We start from the raw sequence: 19270 nt of genomic DNA, 5'->3' as shown, positions 1-19270 counted from the left end.
GTAAAAACTCAACATAATGCAGGCAATCATTTCCATGTCAGTTATGAGTAATTTTACATATATAATTTTCAGTTTGCCATAAAAATATAACTCCACCACTCCAACATGAAATGATCAAACACCATGTGTCCCTATTAGAATTATTCCTCACTGCCTTGAAGTATCTTCCTTTCCTGAGACTCCCCCCAGTGTTCAAACACAGAACTGCATCAACAAAAAACAAACCAATTATGACGTATGTGTGTTATGAATAAAATATCGGACTGTTCCCTTTTAGAACATACAGTTATAGATATATTGGCATGCTGAGGAATAAGGACAGTAATACGTGGACACTGTGGACTAGACATAATCTGTACACTAACATAATCACAGAAGAGTAAAGAAAAACATATTTCTTAATACCTTACCTTACCTTCTGTAACAAATACATAAATACATATAATATAGAGATTAAAATAATAAAATCAACATATCCATATAGGAAATTACAAAACAAATAATTGTTGTTATGAAGATATTATACTGCCTTTGTAACATCAATGTCACAAAGGGCATGATAAAAGACAATAAAGAAACAAAAAAGGAACAAAACTTGATGGTCTGAGGGTTTTCTAACGATTCTATACCCTGGAACAACAAATTCTTTTGGTATCAGGTGCCATTATTTGCCTCATCATGAAGGGTTCATTCAAATTGGCTTTATGTTGAGATTGTAGTAATTTTCATTGGTAATTGTATGGTTTTGTGAATAAAAGCAACATTTTCATCATGTACACACTGTGCCACACACTGTGGTGTGTGTGTGTGTGTGTGTGTGTGTGTGTGTGTGTGTGTGTGTGTGTGTGTGTGTGTGTGTGTGTGTGTGTGTGTGTGTGTGTGTGTGTGAACTGTTTGGTTCAATGTGAAGTGACAGGTGTGGCTTAAACTGTTTGCACTGTCACTGAATTACTGGCGTTCTAACAATCACACTGAGCTCAATCGTCCCTGGACAGACAGCTTTTGTATATCGTCTGCGTGTAGTGGTTCTCTAAATATATCATACATGCTGTATTGTTAATTTTTTTTAATGATTGTTCTCTGAGTTGTTTCGATTGTTTTCAAACTGTAATGCTCTTTTTAAACTTTGACGTTAAGCCTGCGTTGTAAGCGGAAGTTAGCGCACACATATACTTCCGGTATGTATATTATTCCAAGATAAACGTTTTGCCACTTGTAATTAGTAAAGGCTGCTATTAAAGTCCACAATTGGATGTTTTAGGTTACACACTGTTGTTTTCGGATACACACAGCTGTTGTGAGTCTATTTACAAACGTTTAAGGTTGCACATCCCTGAAAGTAATACCTGTATTTGGAAATGTCCGACCGGAAACTGGTGTATAATTTCGCGTCTCTAACGTTATGGCTAAAAATGATCCCAGACTGCCAGCCGACACTCTCCTCTACATGGATGTACATTCCTGTGTGTGTTTTCCCTGCTGGTGTCCAGTTCTGACTTGTTCGCCCCGTGTTTATGTTTTGTTTTACTCTCCATCATGTGAATTCCTCCAAACCCCGTGTATCTGCATTTTTTTTTTTTTTTAACGAAAGTGGAGATTTTACGCACAAGCACCATTTCAGCTGTGTTATTAAGCGTCATTATTAAAAGATGTAAACACACACCAGGCTTAACTCTGCTGAGACACGCATTAAAAGCTGCAGAAAATCCTTTCCACATGTTCAGTTTCCTCTGTGTCGCCAATGGGAGGGACTAAAGAGTGCATCACCTCCTGGGAAAAGGCTTGAACTCTCCTCTCAAACACTTACGGGAAATAGGATGAAACTCAACTTTTAGCCTGTTACTTCTCCATTTGGATGTCCTGTTTGTGGAATAGCTGAGTGAAGGCTGTGGCCGGGGCACAGGGTGAGTATCGGTTTGGTTTGAGGCCCAGGTTGATCGGACGGTGTTTTGTTTTTTTGGGTTGTTTTTTTTTTTTTTAATCTGCTGTCGCGGTGTTACCGACTCAAGTGTTGTCCAGTTGCAGATTTTTCACTCCATCGAGCCACGACAGTCATAAATATCCTAAACATTGTTTCCATAGCGTGCTCGCGCCGGTGTCGCTGTCATTTTCCGCATAGTTTTAGATATATATTTTAAACTGATGTGCAGTTTGTGTGAGGAATGTGGCGCTGTAGGAAAAGCAGGGCATGGGTGGAGACGACCAAACTGAGCCTTTCGGCATTTCTGCACGGCGATGGAAAGATAAGCCCGAGAGATCCAGGAGTGTTTCACCCCGCTGTCAGTAAAGAAGAGCAGGCAGGGACACACTCCCATCAGGAGGCAAACCCTGCTTCCGACCAAAACCCCTTATTTATGCCTGCAATGTTCTCAGAATAAGTAGAAGCGGACACAAAAAGAAATGAGCTGTGTCTCTACTGACCCCAGCCCAGTTCCTGTTGGGCGAGTTGACTCAGCACTTCTGCTTCAGTTGAGGGGGAATTTATGACAAATAATGATTTCTGTCATTTGTACCCACGTCCAGTGCCGATTGGCGTCTTGCTCTATGAGTGTGTAAAAGTACATGGACATGAGTAGAGAATGATGCAAAACTACCTAATTTTTATGCCATAAAAAGGTTTGAGAACCATGGGAAGTTTTAAAGCTTGAGGAATAGGCTGTAAAATGTTGTCTCTCTTGCGTCCAAGTCCATCCATCTTTTGTTTACCGCTGTATCCCGTGCAGGGTTGCTGGAGCCAATCCCAACGCACTATGGGTGAGAGCAGGGCACACCTGGACAAGGTCACCAATTCCTCACAGAGAGACCTACAATATAGGCAATATAGTGTCACCAAATAACCTCACGTGTATGTTTTTAGACCGCGTGAGGAAATCCGAGATACTGGGAGGAAACCCATGTAGAAAACATGCAAACGCCACACAGAAAGGTCAGGCCAGTATTTCAGCCTCTCAACTTGTTTCAAGAGGGGATTACCCCTGCTCCACCATGTGGCCTTGCATTCAAGTCACTCCAAGTAAATACAATGTGCTTAACTTGACAACACATAATTATGATAAGCCATTATTGATTAACTACAGAAAAAGTACAAATAAGTTTCCATCGAAGGGGTCATGGCTGATTGATTTTGACTGACTGCAGCACACACCCTGGAAAGGTTGCCAGTCTATCACAAAGAAGTAACCACACACATAACTTCAAGTATTTCATCGAAACTATCTGTCCATCCATCTTCCGCACCTTCTGTATTCTATTTATAGTCCGTTGAAGCTGGAGCCAATCTCATGACATTGGGTGAAAGTCATGGTACACCCTGCACAGCTTGCCGGTCCTACACGGGGCAACAGACGATTGCTCACACATTGTCACGTAATTCAAATAATGTGCATGACTTTAGACCATGGAAGAAAACCATAGTAAATGGAGAAGTCTGCTCCTGAGTTAGCCCCCCTCCAAAAACTGCTGATTGGGTTCAGTTGTTGCCAAAGCCGTGGGCCAATTATTCAGATGTGGAATAAAATGCTCAAGTCAAATATTTTGAGTTTGCAGCTCACTGATCTGCTGATGTGAGCCATTCTCTATTAAACAGATATCTTTAAAGACCTTCAAACAACTGATGTGGCTGAAATAAGATCCCACATTATTTGAAAGGCCTAAAGTGTTCACTATTCAACGGACGGAGCATTTACCCGACAAATCAACCACTCTTCTTGGAAAGTGGACACGCAGCCAAATGCACCGTTAAAAGCTCTCCTCAGAATACTAATCAAAGGAACAAATAAAACCTTGACTAGCAGCTAACGGCTTGAGGGAATTTTTGATACTGGTTCACCTATTTGGTCATGAGTCTGCCTAACGCATTACTGCACACATCATAACACGACTGAGCTAAAATCAAACTACAGTACATATAACATGAGAGGGGCAACTTGTGTAAATATAGAAAACTATTCTCACAGTCAATATATTGTTTAAAATGTCATGAAATATGTCTCTCTTGTTGGTTTTTTTGGGCCAAGAAAAGTTATCTCTTAGGTTTATCAAAGTAATGGGGTAAAGTCTGGGTGGCTGTCTTCAAGCTGAAGTGCAGTGAAACGTAGTCGATTTCTTTGTTGAGTAAAGGAATTAAATATTCAGAAGGTTCAGCATTTTGTGTGTGTGTGTATCCTGACATGAATCTAGATAAGATTACATGAATTTCTTTGCTTTGAAAAATTACAAATTAGTCCTAAACCCAGCAAGCGACAAAGCCACTGTGATCCTCCTTGTAACCGTACTTTCTTTAACAAGTTGAACAGCCTTACTAAATCTCTTGCAAGTTGAATTTTTAAGTCTTGCATTGTCCAAGGTGCTCTTGTCACTCCTAACCACACCCAGGTATGATGAAGGCATACACATCGTCATTGTCGAACCTGAAACTTCAACGTGCGTGGGTCACCAGTGAAAACAACATCCCCAGCATGTGGAAAGTTTTGCTTTGAAACCCTGATGTGTTTCACTTTTATGTGATGATGTGATACCTTTTAAACACTTGGCTGCTATAAGTTGTTATTCCTATAAACATGAGATTCTCCCAGTTAAAACTGGTCTTGCTTGTGTGTTTCCTATTGCGTCTGTATAATCTCTGAGAGATCCAAAGTTAGAAAATCACAAATCAAGCATGCTTGATAAAGGATTACATCGCTCATGGCTGTAGGGACTAATAGTAACTGAACCAGTTGTGCTTTTGAGAGTTTGAAATAACTATGCAAGATATAGAAATGTTGAAGCCAATCACAACCGATGCACACAAAGTATTACGGTCACGTGATTGCTCACTGTGTAAAACTGTGGTGGGTTGGCTTTCAGTAGCACTTTTTCCTTTCGTCCAATCTGTAGACAATCCTAGGTGGGTGTTGTGTTGCACAAACGTAACCCGAGTAAATCGTGTAAGTTTCACTGCAACTGGAAACGTAAAAACAATCCTGTTAACATAAGAAATCCCCTGCTTTGAATAGTAAACAGATATCATCAATCTTCTTTTGTTTGTGTGCACAATGATTTGGGTTTGGTTTTCTCGTGCCAGCCAGTGCACTCTGCTTAGCGACAAGTATGAGCAAGCTTTTCATCCGACAGGAAATGCTGAACCGTGGAGGGGGGAAAAAAAAAAAGAAAGCTACTCCCAGTCTATGCAATGTGCAAACGGAAGCACATTACATGTATGTTTTAGCAAACAGCTGGAAGGGACTTTAAAGGACAGGAATGTAAATTGATGTTTGTAAATCTGCTATTGTGTCTAGAAATGACAAAACTGCAAGAAAGAAATGTGGACAAAGCTCTTCTTAAAAGGGTATTTTCATTCTCTGACGTGTCAGTGACCCGAGGTAAATTGCTCCTCCGAAATGCAGATGTGTTCGAACTCTGAATGCAGTGATGGTGTTGTAGCACTAAGGTGGTGGTGGTGGTGGTGGTGGGAGGGAGGGGGGGGGGGGGTGTTTGGGGGTTTGTGGTTACCTCCAGTCTACTAACAAACTAAAGCTATTTCACTGCTGCTGTGATCTCATTTCTCCTCAAAGTGCTCACATGCTGCCAATAGCCTGTGGCTCAAACAGTCCAGGTGAAGTTCCCACCCTGTGTTCAGTGTCACTCCTTTTTTTTTTTAATGATTTGTTTTACTTTTCTGGCCTTTGTCGAGCTTCCTCTATATACGTCAAGAAGGAAGAAAATATTAGTGTAACAAACTGAAACGATTATTTACTGTTTGTTACATACCGACAAACGACACAGAGACATGGTTCATCCTCAACTGAAATTCATACACCCCTCTTGATGCTGCGACACAATAAAGCTAATGGAACTGTTGCTGCTCCCTTGACAGATACTACTGCATTACATTTGTTTGGCCTGTATGTGGTTTACTCGTACATGCTCATTGAGCTTACCAGTGACAATGCGGTGCATTTCAAACTGTTTTCTTGTGCAGGTAAGGAGGCGGCACTTGCTAAGGACGCCACGATGGCCACGGGAGGGATCGCGATTGAGCCAGTCATTGAGAGCTCAGCGGCTCAGAACCTGGACAGAAGGCGCTTCATGCAAGACATCCACGACCTGAGTTCAGACGAGCTGGATGGGTTGATGTCAAGCAGTGGTAAGAAATAATCTGCCACAAGATTACAAGCTTTCCACAATCGGTGTCGGATTCATGTCGTTAAAATGTTCTAATCCTCTACACTGCAGACGGCCGGCCTTTCCTTGTTGTGCATCATCTTCCTGAAATCAAAGAGATGGGTGTACCTTACCTCATGCCCAATACACCTATTACCTGCAGAGTGGACAACACAGAGAAATACACTACTCGCTCAAAGGTACTTTTAATGAGTTTTGTTTTAATAATGACAAGCTATCCTTTAAACCTTTTAAAAGTTTTTAGGAGTAATTCTTGACATCCACTTATGACCAATTCTCAGTATTGTTGCTCTTCCTGATTTGAGTCATACTTCAAGTTACAGCTAAGTACACTTTAATGTTATCCCTGGATATGCATACATTGTAAAGAAACGAAGCAATTTGAGGCAAAAAACTGATATTTCATGTCTGAGCAGCCTGATGTACCTGCTGCTGTGGTGACTCAGTGCTGTTTGAGCCCACAGGCTTGGATGTTTTATATACAGGTCCAGAGGTAGACTGTGCCACTTGTTAACTTTTGTGTAAATGCAATATTGGAGCAGATCAAGAGTGCTTGCCACAGTTTAACTCTTGAATCCTCTGGAAATATCTTTGATCTTACTGAACACCGTGTTTCAGTTATCTGGAGCAAACAGTCTCATAGTTCTGGATTTGCAAATTAAAAGGAAAAAGCTCATATATAGCTGTATAGAAACGGAGACGCACCACATATTTTGCAAAGCGACTCGTTTTAAAAAAAAAAGGCACAGACTGGAGTAAAACAGCAGAGATATATTTGGTTCACTTGGTTTGCATACTGTTTCCATATGCTTTGATTTGTTTGGAAATAAAAGCAAACTGAATTTTAAGCTGGAAACTCGTTTTCAGCGCGATTGTGTTTGAAACGGTTCCTTACACAAAATATATTCTCTAAAGTGCTGATGGACGTTATTACCCCATTCAAACTGAGGAGGTACTTGTTGGTTCAGCCTTGATCGACAGCACTTATCGTATGCAGCTGCAGTTGAGTCTTTGTGTGTAAACTCATTTTTAAATTCCAAATAAGTGGTTCGGGAGGTAAATCTCTGCAAGGTGTAACTCTGCTGCTTTCTTGTCCTCTCAGACTTCAACACTTAAAGAAAAAGTTTAAAAGGGGTTTATAACAGGAAAAAAGCAGATCAAAAATATATGAAAATGATGCCTAAGATAGGAAATGTTACATAACGTTTGAAACGGCAATTAAAATAAGTCTATATAAGATTTAATGTATACATTTGTGCCATGAGATTAAATACATTTAGTTTGGTGTTTCTTGATTCAAACTGTCTCACTGGAGCACGCCATCCCTGCAGGTCCGTGTAGGCACCCTTTACACTGTGCAGCTCACACATGGCCACTTCCACTGGACAGTGAAGAGGAAGTACAAACACTTTCAGGAGCTCCATCGAGACCTCTACAAGCACAAGATGATGATTCACCTGCTGCCGCTGGGAAGGTCGGTGTGCCAGTCTGTTCATCTAATCCATGCAAATCAGCCTCTCGCTCAGAACGAGAAGCCACTGCAAATCTGTGCCGGGGCGTCACGGGTGAACGTTTTGAATATCCAAATGTCTCTCAAAGATTTGCAAAGGACAGACATATGCTGAGAAACATGTCGGAGGAGATGCCCAGCCTGCACGGGACGGAACGGACCAGAAGAACCTCCAGCAAAATGGTATTGAACGGCTCACACAATTTTGTGCACACGCCGTATTTTCCACAAACAAATCCATCTGAATCCACCACGGTGTGTCGAGATCAGTGGGACAAAAAGGTTTTAATGCACATTTGCTTCTTTAATAAAAGGTAATTCGGTGTGAAATAGGCCCGGGCTCACAAATGATCCTGTTGAGGCTTTTTTTTCTACAAAATTTTACACAGATAATTACAATGTTTTAAACTTGCACCTCTTTTAATAATAATAAAAATCATTACTTTTGAACTGCGGTATTCATGTTTCATTGGTAAAATGTCCTTTGACTGATTAAAGTCTTTTATCGATCTCTTTTACCTTCTATATCTTTTATACCACTGTATTTAATTCGGGGTTGTACTGCACTGCAGGTTGATCACAACTGACTGTGGTTTAAGGCGGGACAGACACTTGCATTTACACAAAGTTACAATCACCATTTAGCCTAAAATGTTAATCTTCTGATTGTGAGATGAAACCGGCGAGAACACCCTGAACACTTACTGTGATCATCTTGGGTTTTTTTGTTGTTCTTTTTTTTAAATGCAGAAATACCTTGAGGAGTACCTGAATGGTCTGCTGGACAACACATTCTGTCGAAATGACCACGCCATGGTAAAAGCCTAAAAACAGACAGACATATGTTCAGATACAAAGTGAATGTCATTCAGCTTGATCACATTCTATTATTCTCTTCTTTTTTTTTCCAGCTGGAGTTCCTCTCTGTCGGTGCTCTCTCCTTCATCACTGATCTTGGACCAAAGGGCCTGTAAGTAAAGCTTTATTATGAGAGAAATATACACGGGGAGGGGAAACGTGTGCTAGAGGTTCATTGTATTCTGTGTGTGACTTTGTCTCAGCGAGGGACCCATCGTCAAAAGGTCGGGGGGTCACCGGATCCAGGGCTTGAACTGCATTGGTCACCATCAAATTTGCTTCCGCTGGTCGCGGCGGTGGCTGGTTGTGAAGGACTCCTTCCTGATGTACATGAACCGGGACAACGGCAACATCAACTTTGTGCTGCTGTTTGACCCCGAGTTCAAGGTGAAAGCGGGCCGTGCCCACACAGACACCACACATGGCGTCTGCATTGAGAATTTCGCTCGGTCAGTTGGTTTCGCGTCTGCATGTGTCCCCATTTATTTCTTGAGGATTTGACTGCGTTTTGTGACGTACCCCCCTGGCCCGTTTGCTTTTCATCAGGAGTCTGATCATTAAATGCAGCAGCTACAGGCAAACTCACTGGTGGAGTCATGAAATCAATCGGCTGGCAGACTCGTGTGACTTTCTCAAAGTGCAGCGCTTCAATGGATTCGCTCCTCCACGGGAGAACACGCTTGCTAAGTGGTGGGTTATTTAGTCTGTCTGATATTTCCTTGGACGTAAACTCTCTTTTCACATACGTTTTGATTGATGCCATCTCAAGGTATGTGAACGGAAGTGGCTACTTTGCAGACCTGGCTGATGCTCTTGAACAAGCCAAGGAGGAAATATTCATCACAGACTGGTGGTAAGTGTCGATTCGGTTTGAATTTACTGATTAGATAAACAATACTTAAAAAGCAGATTACATACTAATTGGTTTTCTCTTAGGCTTAGCCCGGAGGTTTACCTCAAAAGACCGGCGACTGATAACTACTGGCGCCTGGATGAGATCCTCCATCGCAAAGCTGTAAGTATTTTTTTTTTTTTTTCTGATTTGATGTTTCATTTTATAGATATAGTACATCATTTTTATACAGTTGATTCTTTAATTTCTAACTTAAACTTTTCCACAGAAACAAGGAGTCAAAGTGTGTGTCCTCCTGTACAAAGAGGTGGAGTTGGCCTTGGGCATCAATAGTGACCACAGCAAGAGAACTCTAATGAATATGCACCCAAACATCAAGGTCTTTTCCTCCTTGAGCTCCTACACAATTACTACTGTTATAAGAGACTTCATCCCACATCTTAACATCACCCTTTGATCCATCAGGTGATGCGGCATCCTGACCACGTGTCGTCTGTGGTGTTCTTGTGGGCTCACCACGAGAAGATGGTGGCCATTGACCAAACTGTGGCCTTTGTAGGAGGGATTGACCTGGCCTTTGGGAGATGGGACGACAGCAAATACCGCTTAACTGATCTGGGGTTGACAGAGAAGCCTGACAACACACCAGAGGAGCTGGAAAAAGAGGAAATGGACGTACGGATATGTTGTGTCTCGTTGTTTATTATTATTATTTCTTGTGACTGAGGATGTATGTGCTGCCATAAGTTCGAGATTTGACCCTAATGAATGACTCTGATCCACAGGGAAATGGTGTTGTTGATGGCTTGAAACAATCTGAACCAGGCGATGGGTTGAATCAGTCTGAGCCAGATGAGCAAGCAGAGCTGGACCCGAAAGACCTGAAAAGTAACACTAAGCTGTGGCTTGGCAAAGATTACAGCAACTTTATCAGGAAAGACTGGGTCCAACTGGACAAGCCGTTCGAGGGTGCGTTATCTAAATCTCTTTTGGTATCACACGAGGGTCTGTAAACAGTGAGATGTAAAGGTCTTTTTTTTTTTTTTTTAATCATTTTTAGATAATATCGATCGTACTGAAGTTCCTCGCATGCCGTGGCGTGATCTGTCTGCAGCTATGCACGGCAAAGCGGCCAGAGATGTTGCCCGCCACTTCATCCAGCGCTGGAACTTCACCAAGGTCGAACACAAAAAGAAGCCCCGCGTTATCGTCGCAATTTTCTCTTGAATATCTGCACAATAGCCAGAAATTGCAAGCATGTTTCTCTTATTTCTTGAAGTATAAAATTGATCCCTGATCAAATAAAGCTTCACAGATGAGCGGAGAGATTTACAGGTGGTGCTATTCAAAGCAGTCCAGTACAAGTTTAAACAAAGTCTGAGGCTTCAATTGCCTCGGCTTGGTTGTATATTGTAAGTTCACCTGACTGACTGTATGTCTCAGCTTGTAAATTAATGAAATGAAATTTTCAAGAGGAGAATTCAATTAAAAAAAAAATGTCTTTTATTCTTCAGATCTTTAAATCCAAGTACAAGGATGACTTCTACCCTTACCTTCTTCCAAAGTCTCACTCCACTGCCGACTCACTGCCAATAACCGTGCCTGGTTCCAAGAAGGCAAAAGTGCAGGTAATTATTCACACAGACTGCAGGTGGAGTGAAAAGGTGCATCACAAAAACGTTCCCAATCAGTCTCCCTGTAATTTAATTCAAACCATGAAATATAAATATATTTAAAATTAAATACACATAAAGCAAATGTGTTTTATTCTTTTTTCATTTTATTCTTTACAATTTTGCTCCATAGGTCATGAAAATCAAACGCTTGTATCTCGTCAGTTCTAGAAACATATTTTATTAAATTCGATATTCCTCCTGTTTTTTTCTTTAAGCATTGATTATTTCACATTGCGCTGTGGGTATGTTTGAGTAGAAATGCCTCACAAAACTTTAGATGTTTTCTTTTTTGTGCTGCATCTGTAATTGGGTCCTTATTCAAAAGAAAATTGTGGGTCTTTGTCTGAAAAACAATATGATATATGGACTTTTGCACATGAATATCCTTTATCTAAGAGACCATACGTTGAACTCGCACAACTTGCCAGGTGCAGCTCTCAATCTAACAGAGCTTTTCAGCCTTGTGACATGCATTTAGCGTTCTATACAAAGACTCCATTAAAAGTCTGAAAACCTGTCATATAGGCAATTAAAGCACATGGGCAGGAAGCTCATTATGAGTACAAGTTTTCCATTTAAAAAGCCAATTCACGATCATCATATTAACTCAGAAAAGTAGTTTAATCATTGTAATGGCCGTGAAGTAACAGGATCATTGCCAAGAAGTTTGCAGGGCCCTGCTGACTTCTCTGCTGAATTTTGCATTGTGCGCCGCCAGGTCAGATCTAACAGGAAATCAGATGGATGTCTTTACAACAAAGAGACACTGTTCTGGCTTTGGACATGCAGCCACTCTGTGTTTTGTTTTGGTTTTTTTTGTCGTTTTTTCCTCTTGCTCCGGCAGATGGTAGAACAAAAGTGAAGCCTGTAGAACCAAATTGCTCCCAACATATTTATCCTCTTCAGTAAAGCCAGTGAAAACAAATGCATTGTCAAGGATGAAGAGAGATTACAAGTGGAAGGATTGTATTTGCAACAGGCTTTAGGGTAACTAGAACCAGATTCGGAGACAAACGAGCATCAACATCAAAAGTGGCATATTGAACAATTTTTCACCCCCACCAATCACGACGAGTAGCAACGTTTGATTGATTTCTTGTTCTGCTCATGTTTTTTCACGATATAAGATCATTTTGTGAACAGCTGTTGAGATCCATACACAGCAAAAAGCCCACCTCATCTTGTGCTAGTTAGATTAAATCCTTTCCCTAGGACGTGTATTTGAAAACTGATGCTTCAGCAGACAGAAGGAAATAAAAACAAGATGAATATACTGTATATAATTGACACATTAGCTGGGAAATCTACTTCATCCTATCCTATCCTGAGTGATTTGTAACGTTATTGTTTGTTTCTGCTAGAAGTTATGGGATACCATTTTCTATTTGTAAGTATAACCGCATCATAATGATGAGGCCCTCTTGTCAGGCTTTGCCGTTGTGTTATTCGGGTTTCAGGGGCAGAGACTCAGTTTTCACATTGTGTGTTGAAGGTGTAACAGCTGTACTCGCTCTTAGCATGTCAGTGATGCCCCCAAACAAAGCATCTAATCGCATTGAATAAAAAAGCAGGATGATTTATTTATGAGGTAGAAGTTCAAGTGAAAACAAAACGGACCTTTCTTGACTCTGTTTGTAAATATAATTGCATTATTTCAATTGGTTTGAAAAGCGAAGGAACAACATATGAACTATGCATTCATTGACGGAGTTCATCATTTTAAATTTTAAATTTTCTCAGGTGTTGCGCTCCGCTGATCGATGGTCAACTGGGACCTGCGAGAACTCAATTCTGAATGCCTACATCAGCACTATCCAGAACAGTGAGCATTACATCTACATTGAGGTAAAATTTTGAAACTTTTCGTAGACAATGGTTCACATCATGATATAATCTAAAAGGGTTTTTTTTTTCAACATATCACCCTCCTGGTTAAATTATGAAAGGTTATTTTCTGCACGTTGATTCTTTGGTAATAGTATCATGGGTAAGAAATACTAAGCATGAAGGAAATATAATACGTTTTTGTTGCATTTGTATGAAACGCTTCAAATTTCCATGAAGTAAATTCTGCTTTCTTGGAGCTGAGACTGTTCAACATTCATTTTACCTTACTGATAAGGCCAACGGTCTGCTCAATCATGAGTCTGAAAGCAGTTTAATCCCCTTTTGCCAGCTTCCTACCTGCTTGGGTCCTCACCTCACACTGTGCTGCCATCTGCCTTCTCTCTGCCCTCAGAACCAGTTCTTTATCAGCTGCTCTGATGAGAAGACTGTCCATAATGGGATCGGTGATGCAATTGTGGATCGAATCCTTCGAGCACACAGGTCTTGCTTGACAGTCGTGCTTGTTTTTCCGATCGTGACTAACGCTTGAACCTTGTTTGAAGTAGTGTTACATGATATTTGTATTCAAAATGGTTTCCGCTCTATTTGAATAGAGAATCTCAAGGAAATATTGATTAGCTGTGATACACGATTCACAGAAATGAGAACGTCTTTAGCCACGTGTAGATCGTGCACTCATAGACGATGTACATTTACACTGTTGTATTGCAGGGAGCAGAAGAAGTACAGAGTATTTGTGGTGATTCCCCTGCTTCCTGGATTTGAGGGAGACATCAGTGCAGGAAGTGGAACTGCCATCCAAGCCATTCTGCACTTCACTTACAGGTGAAAGCCTTTTCTTCCAATTTTGCACTCAGGGCCACATAGACAAGAACAAGCACTTTATAACTTTTACGGCAGCCACGGGAATGACATCTTTAGTTATGAAGAGTTACAGCTGAATTTTGGATTTTACCCAGTCTGTCACCTTTCATTTGGATACGCATCTCTATTTATGTTTCTTCAAGCACTTTTATAGTCAGTTTTTCAGATACTCCGTACAGATTGTAAATGTTGTCCGAATGGACCCTTAGATTTACGTACTACATGCACAAATCTTGACAATCCTCCAGATGAATCCAGTCTGTAAACTTTCACTATGACAGATGTGGTTTGTTTTGGTTTTTTTCATCCATAGACTGCTTGTGGTAATAAAATTTGTTTCAAAAGGCTTTCATTAAGACTGTATGACCGGGATTAAACAATATAGGATATTATCTCTTTGGTTTGGTGTTGGGAAATGGTTTTAGAATCATAATGTGATGCTTCTGTTAAACAGAAAAGTGCAGCTTTTTTTGTTGTAAATGAGATTGTTTACCGCCAGAACAAACACACTCATATCCCGAGTTCATTATTTTTGTGAGTTATTATTACATTGCTGCCATGTGGTGTGCAATTTGCTTGAAATATTTTCTTTTAATGTACTAGAACCATGTGCCGTGGCGAACACTCCATCCTGTCACGGCTTAGTGAAGGTAAAGAGGTTTTTTTTTTTTACTACCTTCTAAAAATCCACCTGAGAGCAAATAATGCTATCCGTTTCCTCTGCAACACTTTCAACCTTGACTTCTTTTCACATCCATTTTGAGAGTCTTCATTTAAATTGGTTATACTTGCATTGGTAATTCTTCTTCTCCCGTTTCTACGCATCCTCCAGTGAAGGACCAGTGGACGGAGTACATCACGTTCTGCGGCCTGAGGACACACTCCCAGCTCTCCCAGTCGCTGGTCACAGAGCTCATCTACGTACACAGCAAGACCCTCATCGCTGATGACCGCTGCTATATCATTGGTGGGTCATTCAAAGACGGTCTTCAGATAGTAGCCAATACTGATCTGCATTATGAAAGAGCCTGTCCCTATCTTTTTTTTTTTATATGAAAATAGGGAAGACGTGTAAAGATCCTTGGATTGCCAGTCCATCACAGGACAAACACAGAGAGACAGAAAATCAGGCAATTTAGAGTAACTAAATTATCCTGTGGGAGGAAATGGTGCATAAACTGGTATTATTTAGTTTTTCCGTTACACGTGTATGTATACCTGTGACTTAATTTTGTGTAATTCATACAGCGTGATGTAATATTATCATATATATATATAGCAGCCATGAATTATCTATACTTTTAATTTGAGCTTTTTCTTACAATATTTCTTAAAATTCAGTAGATGTAGCTTGCTTCCTCATTGAGCTTGATAGCATGCAAAGAGCATGAGTTCACACTTATTTTATGGCTGCATTGAATATAAACTCTTTCAAAAGTGTAGAACTCACATTAAGCTACTTAACAATCTTGTTTACTTTGCGGTTGTTGACAGCCTTCCACAAAAATCAGCTTTACTACACCCGTTAGTGTAAATCTCTTTCTGTTAACAGCTTGCACGTTAATTACATGAAACTAAAAAGCAGCAGTCATTCTAAATATAGCCAATATCACACTTTTTTCATAGTGATTTGGTGTCGAGTCCTGACTTGATGTGAATCGTGTCTTTGAAAGCCCAGATTGTAAAAATGCTTTTACTCTCCGCTTGTGTTCCAGGCTCCGCCAACATCAATGACCGCAGCATGCTGGGCAGCCGAGATAGTGAGTTGGCTGTGTTCGTAGAGGATGAAGAGAGGGTCCCATCCATCATGGGAGGGGAGGAATACCAGGCGGGACCGCTCACACTGGCTCTACGCAAAGAGTGTTTCAGGTCAGGACAAAAACGTACTACTACCGAAATGAATGAGCATAACCTTGACACATATTGGAGTTTTAAAAGTGTGAATCCAACTGCTTCTATTGAAACAAGATTTCTATTTAAAGAGTGTTTAGCTAGCAAATACAAACCATCAACAAGTTGTATCTATATGTTATTTTCTCTGCTCCATCAGTGTTCTTGTTGGAGCTGCTTCAGACCCCAGCATCAATGTTGATGATCCAATCAGTGATGAGTTGTTCTTTGTGGCCTGGAACGACACTGCGAAACAGAACGCCAAAATTTATGAGAAGGTACAACTCAAAGTTACAATATCTAATCATTCTCCTCATTATATACTTGTATCTTTATAGACTTTTCTTGACGAGAGCTGCATGTGATTTCTGGTAACTTTCCCCGCCGTCTTCTGATTTGTTCATTTGGTGTTTGCCCAGGTGTTCAAATGCCTTCCCTACAACGGAGCCCACAACATGAGAGAGCTGAAGGAGTATAGCAGCATGGAGCGCCTATGCGACACAGACCCTGATCAGGCTAAAGAGGAGCTGAAGTCCGTCCGAGGGCTGCTGGTCCACTTCCCCATGAAGTTCCTGTGTGAGGAAAACCTTCTGCCTCCACTGAACACCAAGGAAGGCATGGCTCCCGTAGGGCTGTGGACATAGCCACACTGCATCAGACCACTAAACAGCAAGCAGTAACACCAGCTCCTACTTGTAGTTTTAGTTCAGATAAAGTTTAGCACAGTACACTAAAACAGTTTCAGCACCAGCACTTGAGAGATGACATCACCTTACACATTGTACTAATGAGGAAATGTCTGATATTTTTGTTTTAATCACATTCTCTAGTAACTGTGGGCCAATGAGAATATAACCACTAAAATTTTAAATGTACGCCACCCATGACGGCAGTGCTTCATAACTTTTTCAGTGCAATTGGAACTGCGGGCCTGACAGTGATGGAAAGCACACACACAACTGAATGTATGACTCAGGAATGGATTGAGAGATTGTACTGGAAATCAAGCGTCTCACATGATCTGGGAACATAATGTACGTTTATTACTGCGAGATTTTTAGGTGGGTGGGTAAATGGCTCTCTCTCTCTCTGTCTCTCTCTCTGTCTCTATTTCTCAATTTTAGTGTTTCTTTTCTCTTTGCATTGCATGAAGGTAGAATAAGAATAAATTCTATTAAATATCGTCTCTCTCAGCTTCCTATTCTCACTCTCTCTGTCTTTTCTCTTTCTCTCTTTTCTCTCTCTCTGATACTCTCACTGTCTTTCTCCTTTCCTCTCTCTCTCTCTCTCTCTCTCTCTCTCTCTCTCTCTCTCTCTCTCTCTCTTCTCACACACACTCTCTCCCTCCAAGGCTTCACCTCTCACTGCAGTGCCAGAAAATCTGTCAGAACATTAGTGGTTGTTATGGTGACGGATATAAAGAGATGACTGGATTGTGGCTGAAATGAAAACTGGGATAGGGCAGAAAAGCAGAGGGCTGATAAGAGGGATACCTTACTAAATCAGGCCTGTGTACCGGAAATTAGACGGTAATATGCTGATGGGCGGACTGCTGGATTCTGTGGGGGCAGAGTCATCTCAACATGTTCAGAATGAATGATCAGGTGGAGGAGTGGGAGAGGGACAAAGCAAACGATGACGAGATAATTGAAGAGCGCTAGGTTGTGTTACTGTTAATTGTTGCAGTTTCTAAAATAACCACGACAGCAGAATTAATTATTTCATCTCTGTGCAGTTGCCACTGCCGAACAGAACATTCCACTTCAACATTGCACATCTCCTCCAAATTCCATGTTATGTCCAGGTGCCCCGATGTGCATCTTGCACGTCTCGTCTATATTTTGGTGTCGCCATCTGTTTAGGCTTTATTGCGTTAAGCCATTACGCTCCCGAGTTGTGACGTCATGTGGCCTTTACAGCTTCCACTGACTGCTGAGATGTTTTCTTTACAATGCCAATTCCTTTTACTGAGCCATGAGTAGTGACGACTGTTGACCAACCTGGAAATGTCTTGCACTGGACACCTTTGTAGCATTTGATGGTGAATGTAGGCAGATAAACTCCCTTCGTATGAAAAGAGTCTTGAATGCTACATACAGTAGACGTACACCTTTTTTGAAAGAAAAACACGACTTGAGTTGCATGAGGGTGGGAGAATGACTTCCACAGTCTGAGGTCATACACCGTGACAAAACAATGCAATTTATTGTTCCATCTGTGCGGTATAGTAGATGAACGTGTTTGAAGATTTAGGATCTTTTTCTTTTTTCCTTTTTTTGCACCTGTATCTAAGGATTTTAATGAACAAGCAACATAGAAAGTGTCTGAATGAGACCCTTGTGTTCTCAGCCCTGCAGTGGTGTGTTTACCACACTTTGTAATACATGTAAAACCGCTGTCCAATGTTTTCTTTACCCAGAACAGCTGACCCAGAATGCTAAAATCTACTTAACATTACTGTAACCAGCTTACTAATCTGAAACGGTGGGAACTTGTTGAGCCTATGTCAGAGTTATGAGATTGTGCCACCCCCCCACCCCCAAGGCCAGCAACAGTATCGATGTGGTTTCTGTACAAATGTGACCCAGTTCCTATGAAGCACCAGAGATGAGCCACTAAAAACATCTGTGTTTAGCACCGGCACTTTGCTGGCCTTGTCTGCTGTTCTGACTTTCTCTCAAAAGACATTAAGAGCCACTATGAGACCCACTGGGAGCTGGGTGTCAGCAAGTATCTTTCATTGAATACAATGTTTTTGCCATAACCTGTATTCTTTGTTGTAGTGTAGCTTCTGTAAAAACATCAGTTATATACTAAGAAGTGAACTTATCTTGTTTCTTTCCATAATATTTTTGGACCAATAGCCAGCATTAACGATATATTTTCTATATATTGCCAGTGGAACATTTTATACTTATTCTTAACCGTCAACACATAAAACCCTGGTTTATGCAGATTTGTAGATCTAGAGTTATATATATTAAAAAAAAAGACATATTTGTTTATGGGCTACTAACACTCAGGGGTTCAGAGATAACAAATATTCTTAATCATTCTATGAAGAACTTCTACTTTTTGAATGTGTAACTTTTCTAATTTCTTCAATAAAGTTGTGTTTTTGTATGAAATTACTTTTGCTTTCATTTTTAAGGTAAGTTAACAGAAATATATGACTGGCGAAAATAAAGCTGTCTGATGGCATCCGAGCAAATTGAACAGGAGGAAAATAAGTAGGCTTTAGTTACCTTGGTAGGTTCTTCCATTTCGTGAAACAAACATCTCCAGGAGATCATGATGTCAGGGTCCTTACATTTTTGTAAATAAGTCTAAAAGCTTTTATGACTGCAAATTCATCAGAAATTAAGTTCCAATCATCTTTTATTCATCCTCGGCATTGATTTTCTTAGTTTTGGTTTTTAAACCACTTCTGTCAATGAAAAATGTCTCGACAATCAATATTCTATCCACTGATTTTTGTAGACCTGCTTCATCCAATTTAAGGTTGTATGTTGCCGGGCAATCGCAGGGCAAATACTGAGAGAGAGGCAGCATAGGGTTTTAAAGTGTACTACATCTCTCCTGGATTTAACCATAACCCACTGCCTCTTT

General features: G+C 40.7%; 1 protein-coding gene across 1 annotated transcript; it reads left to right on the top strand.

Moving 5' to 3' along the window:
* The first annotated feature begins 1780 nt into the window (after nucleotides 1-1780).
* Nucleotides 1781-18789, top strand: pld2 (phospholipase D2). Its single transcript, XM_080508735.1, has 24 exons — nucleotides 1781-1904; nucleotides 5960-6124; nucleotides 6214-6341; nucleotides 7494-7636; nucleotides 7762-7855; nucleotides 8423-8488; nucleotides 8584-8642; nucleotides 8734-8979; nucleotides 9077-9220; nucleotides 9300-9383; nucleotides 9467-9545; nucleotides 9652-9762; nucleotides 9849-10058; nucleotides 10169-10352; nucleotides 10444-10562; nucleotides 10898-11011; nucleotides 12800-12904; nucleotides 13299-13387; nucleotides 13619-13732; nucleotides 14375-14421; nucleotides 14604-14738; nucleotides 15487-15640; nucleotides 15822-15939; nucleotides 16081-18789. Exons 2-24 carry the CDS (start codon nucleotides 5992-5994, stop codon nucleotides 16303-16305), a joined length of 2901 nt encoding a protein of 966 aa, XP_080364861.1. The 5' UTR covers nucleotides 1781-1904; nucleotides 5960-5991; the 3' UTR covers nucleotides 16306-18789.
* Nucleotides 18790-19270: the final 481 nt, after the last annotated feature.

The sequence above is a fragment of the Blennius ocellaris genome (genome assembly GCF_963422515.1).
Source record: "Blennius ocellaris genome assembly, chromosome: 14".
NCBI lineage: Eukaryota > Metazoa > Chordata > Actinopteri > Blenniiformes > Blenniidae > Blennius > Blennius ocellaris.
Note: the sequence above shows the minus strand (reverse complement) of the source record. Positions and strands in the feature narration are given on the sequence as shown.

Coding starts and splice junctions, on each gene's coding strand:
- pld2 (XM_080508735.1), top strand. CDS start 5,992: ATGGCCACGGGAGGGATCGCGATTGAGCCAGTCATTGAGAGCTCAGCG. Junction 6,125..6,213: donor TGGGTTGATGTCAAGCAGTG/GTAAGAAATAAT, acceptor TCTACACTGCAG/ACGGCCGGCCTTTCCTTGTT. Junction 8,980..9,076: donor TGCATTGAGAATTTCGCTCG/GTCAGTTGGTTT, acceptor GCTTTTCATCAG/GAGTCTGATCATTAAATGCA.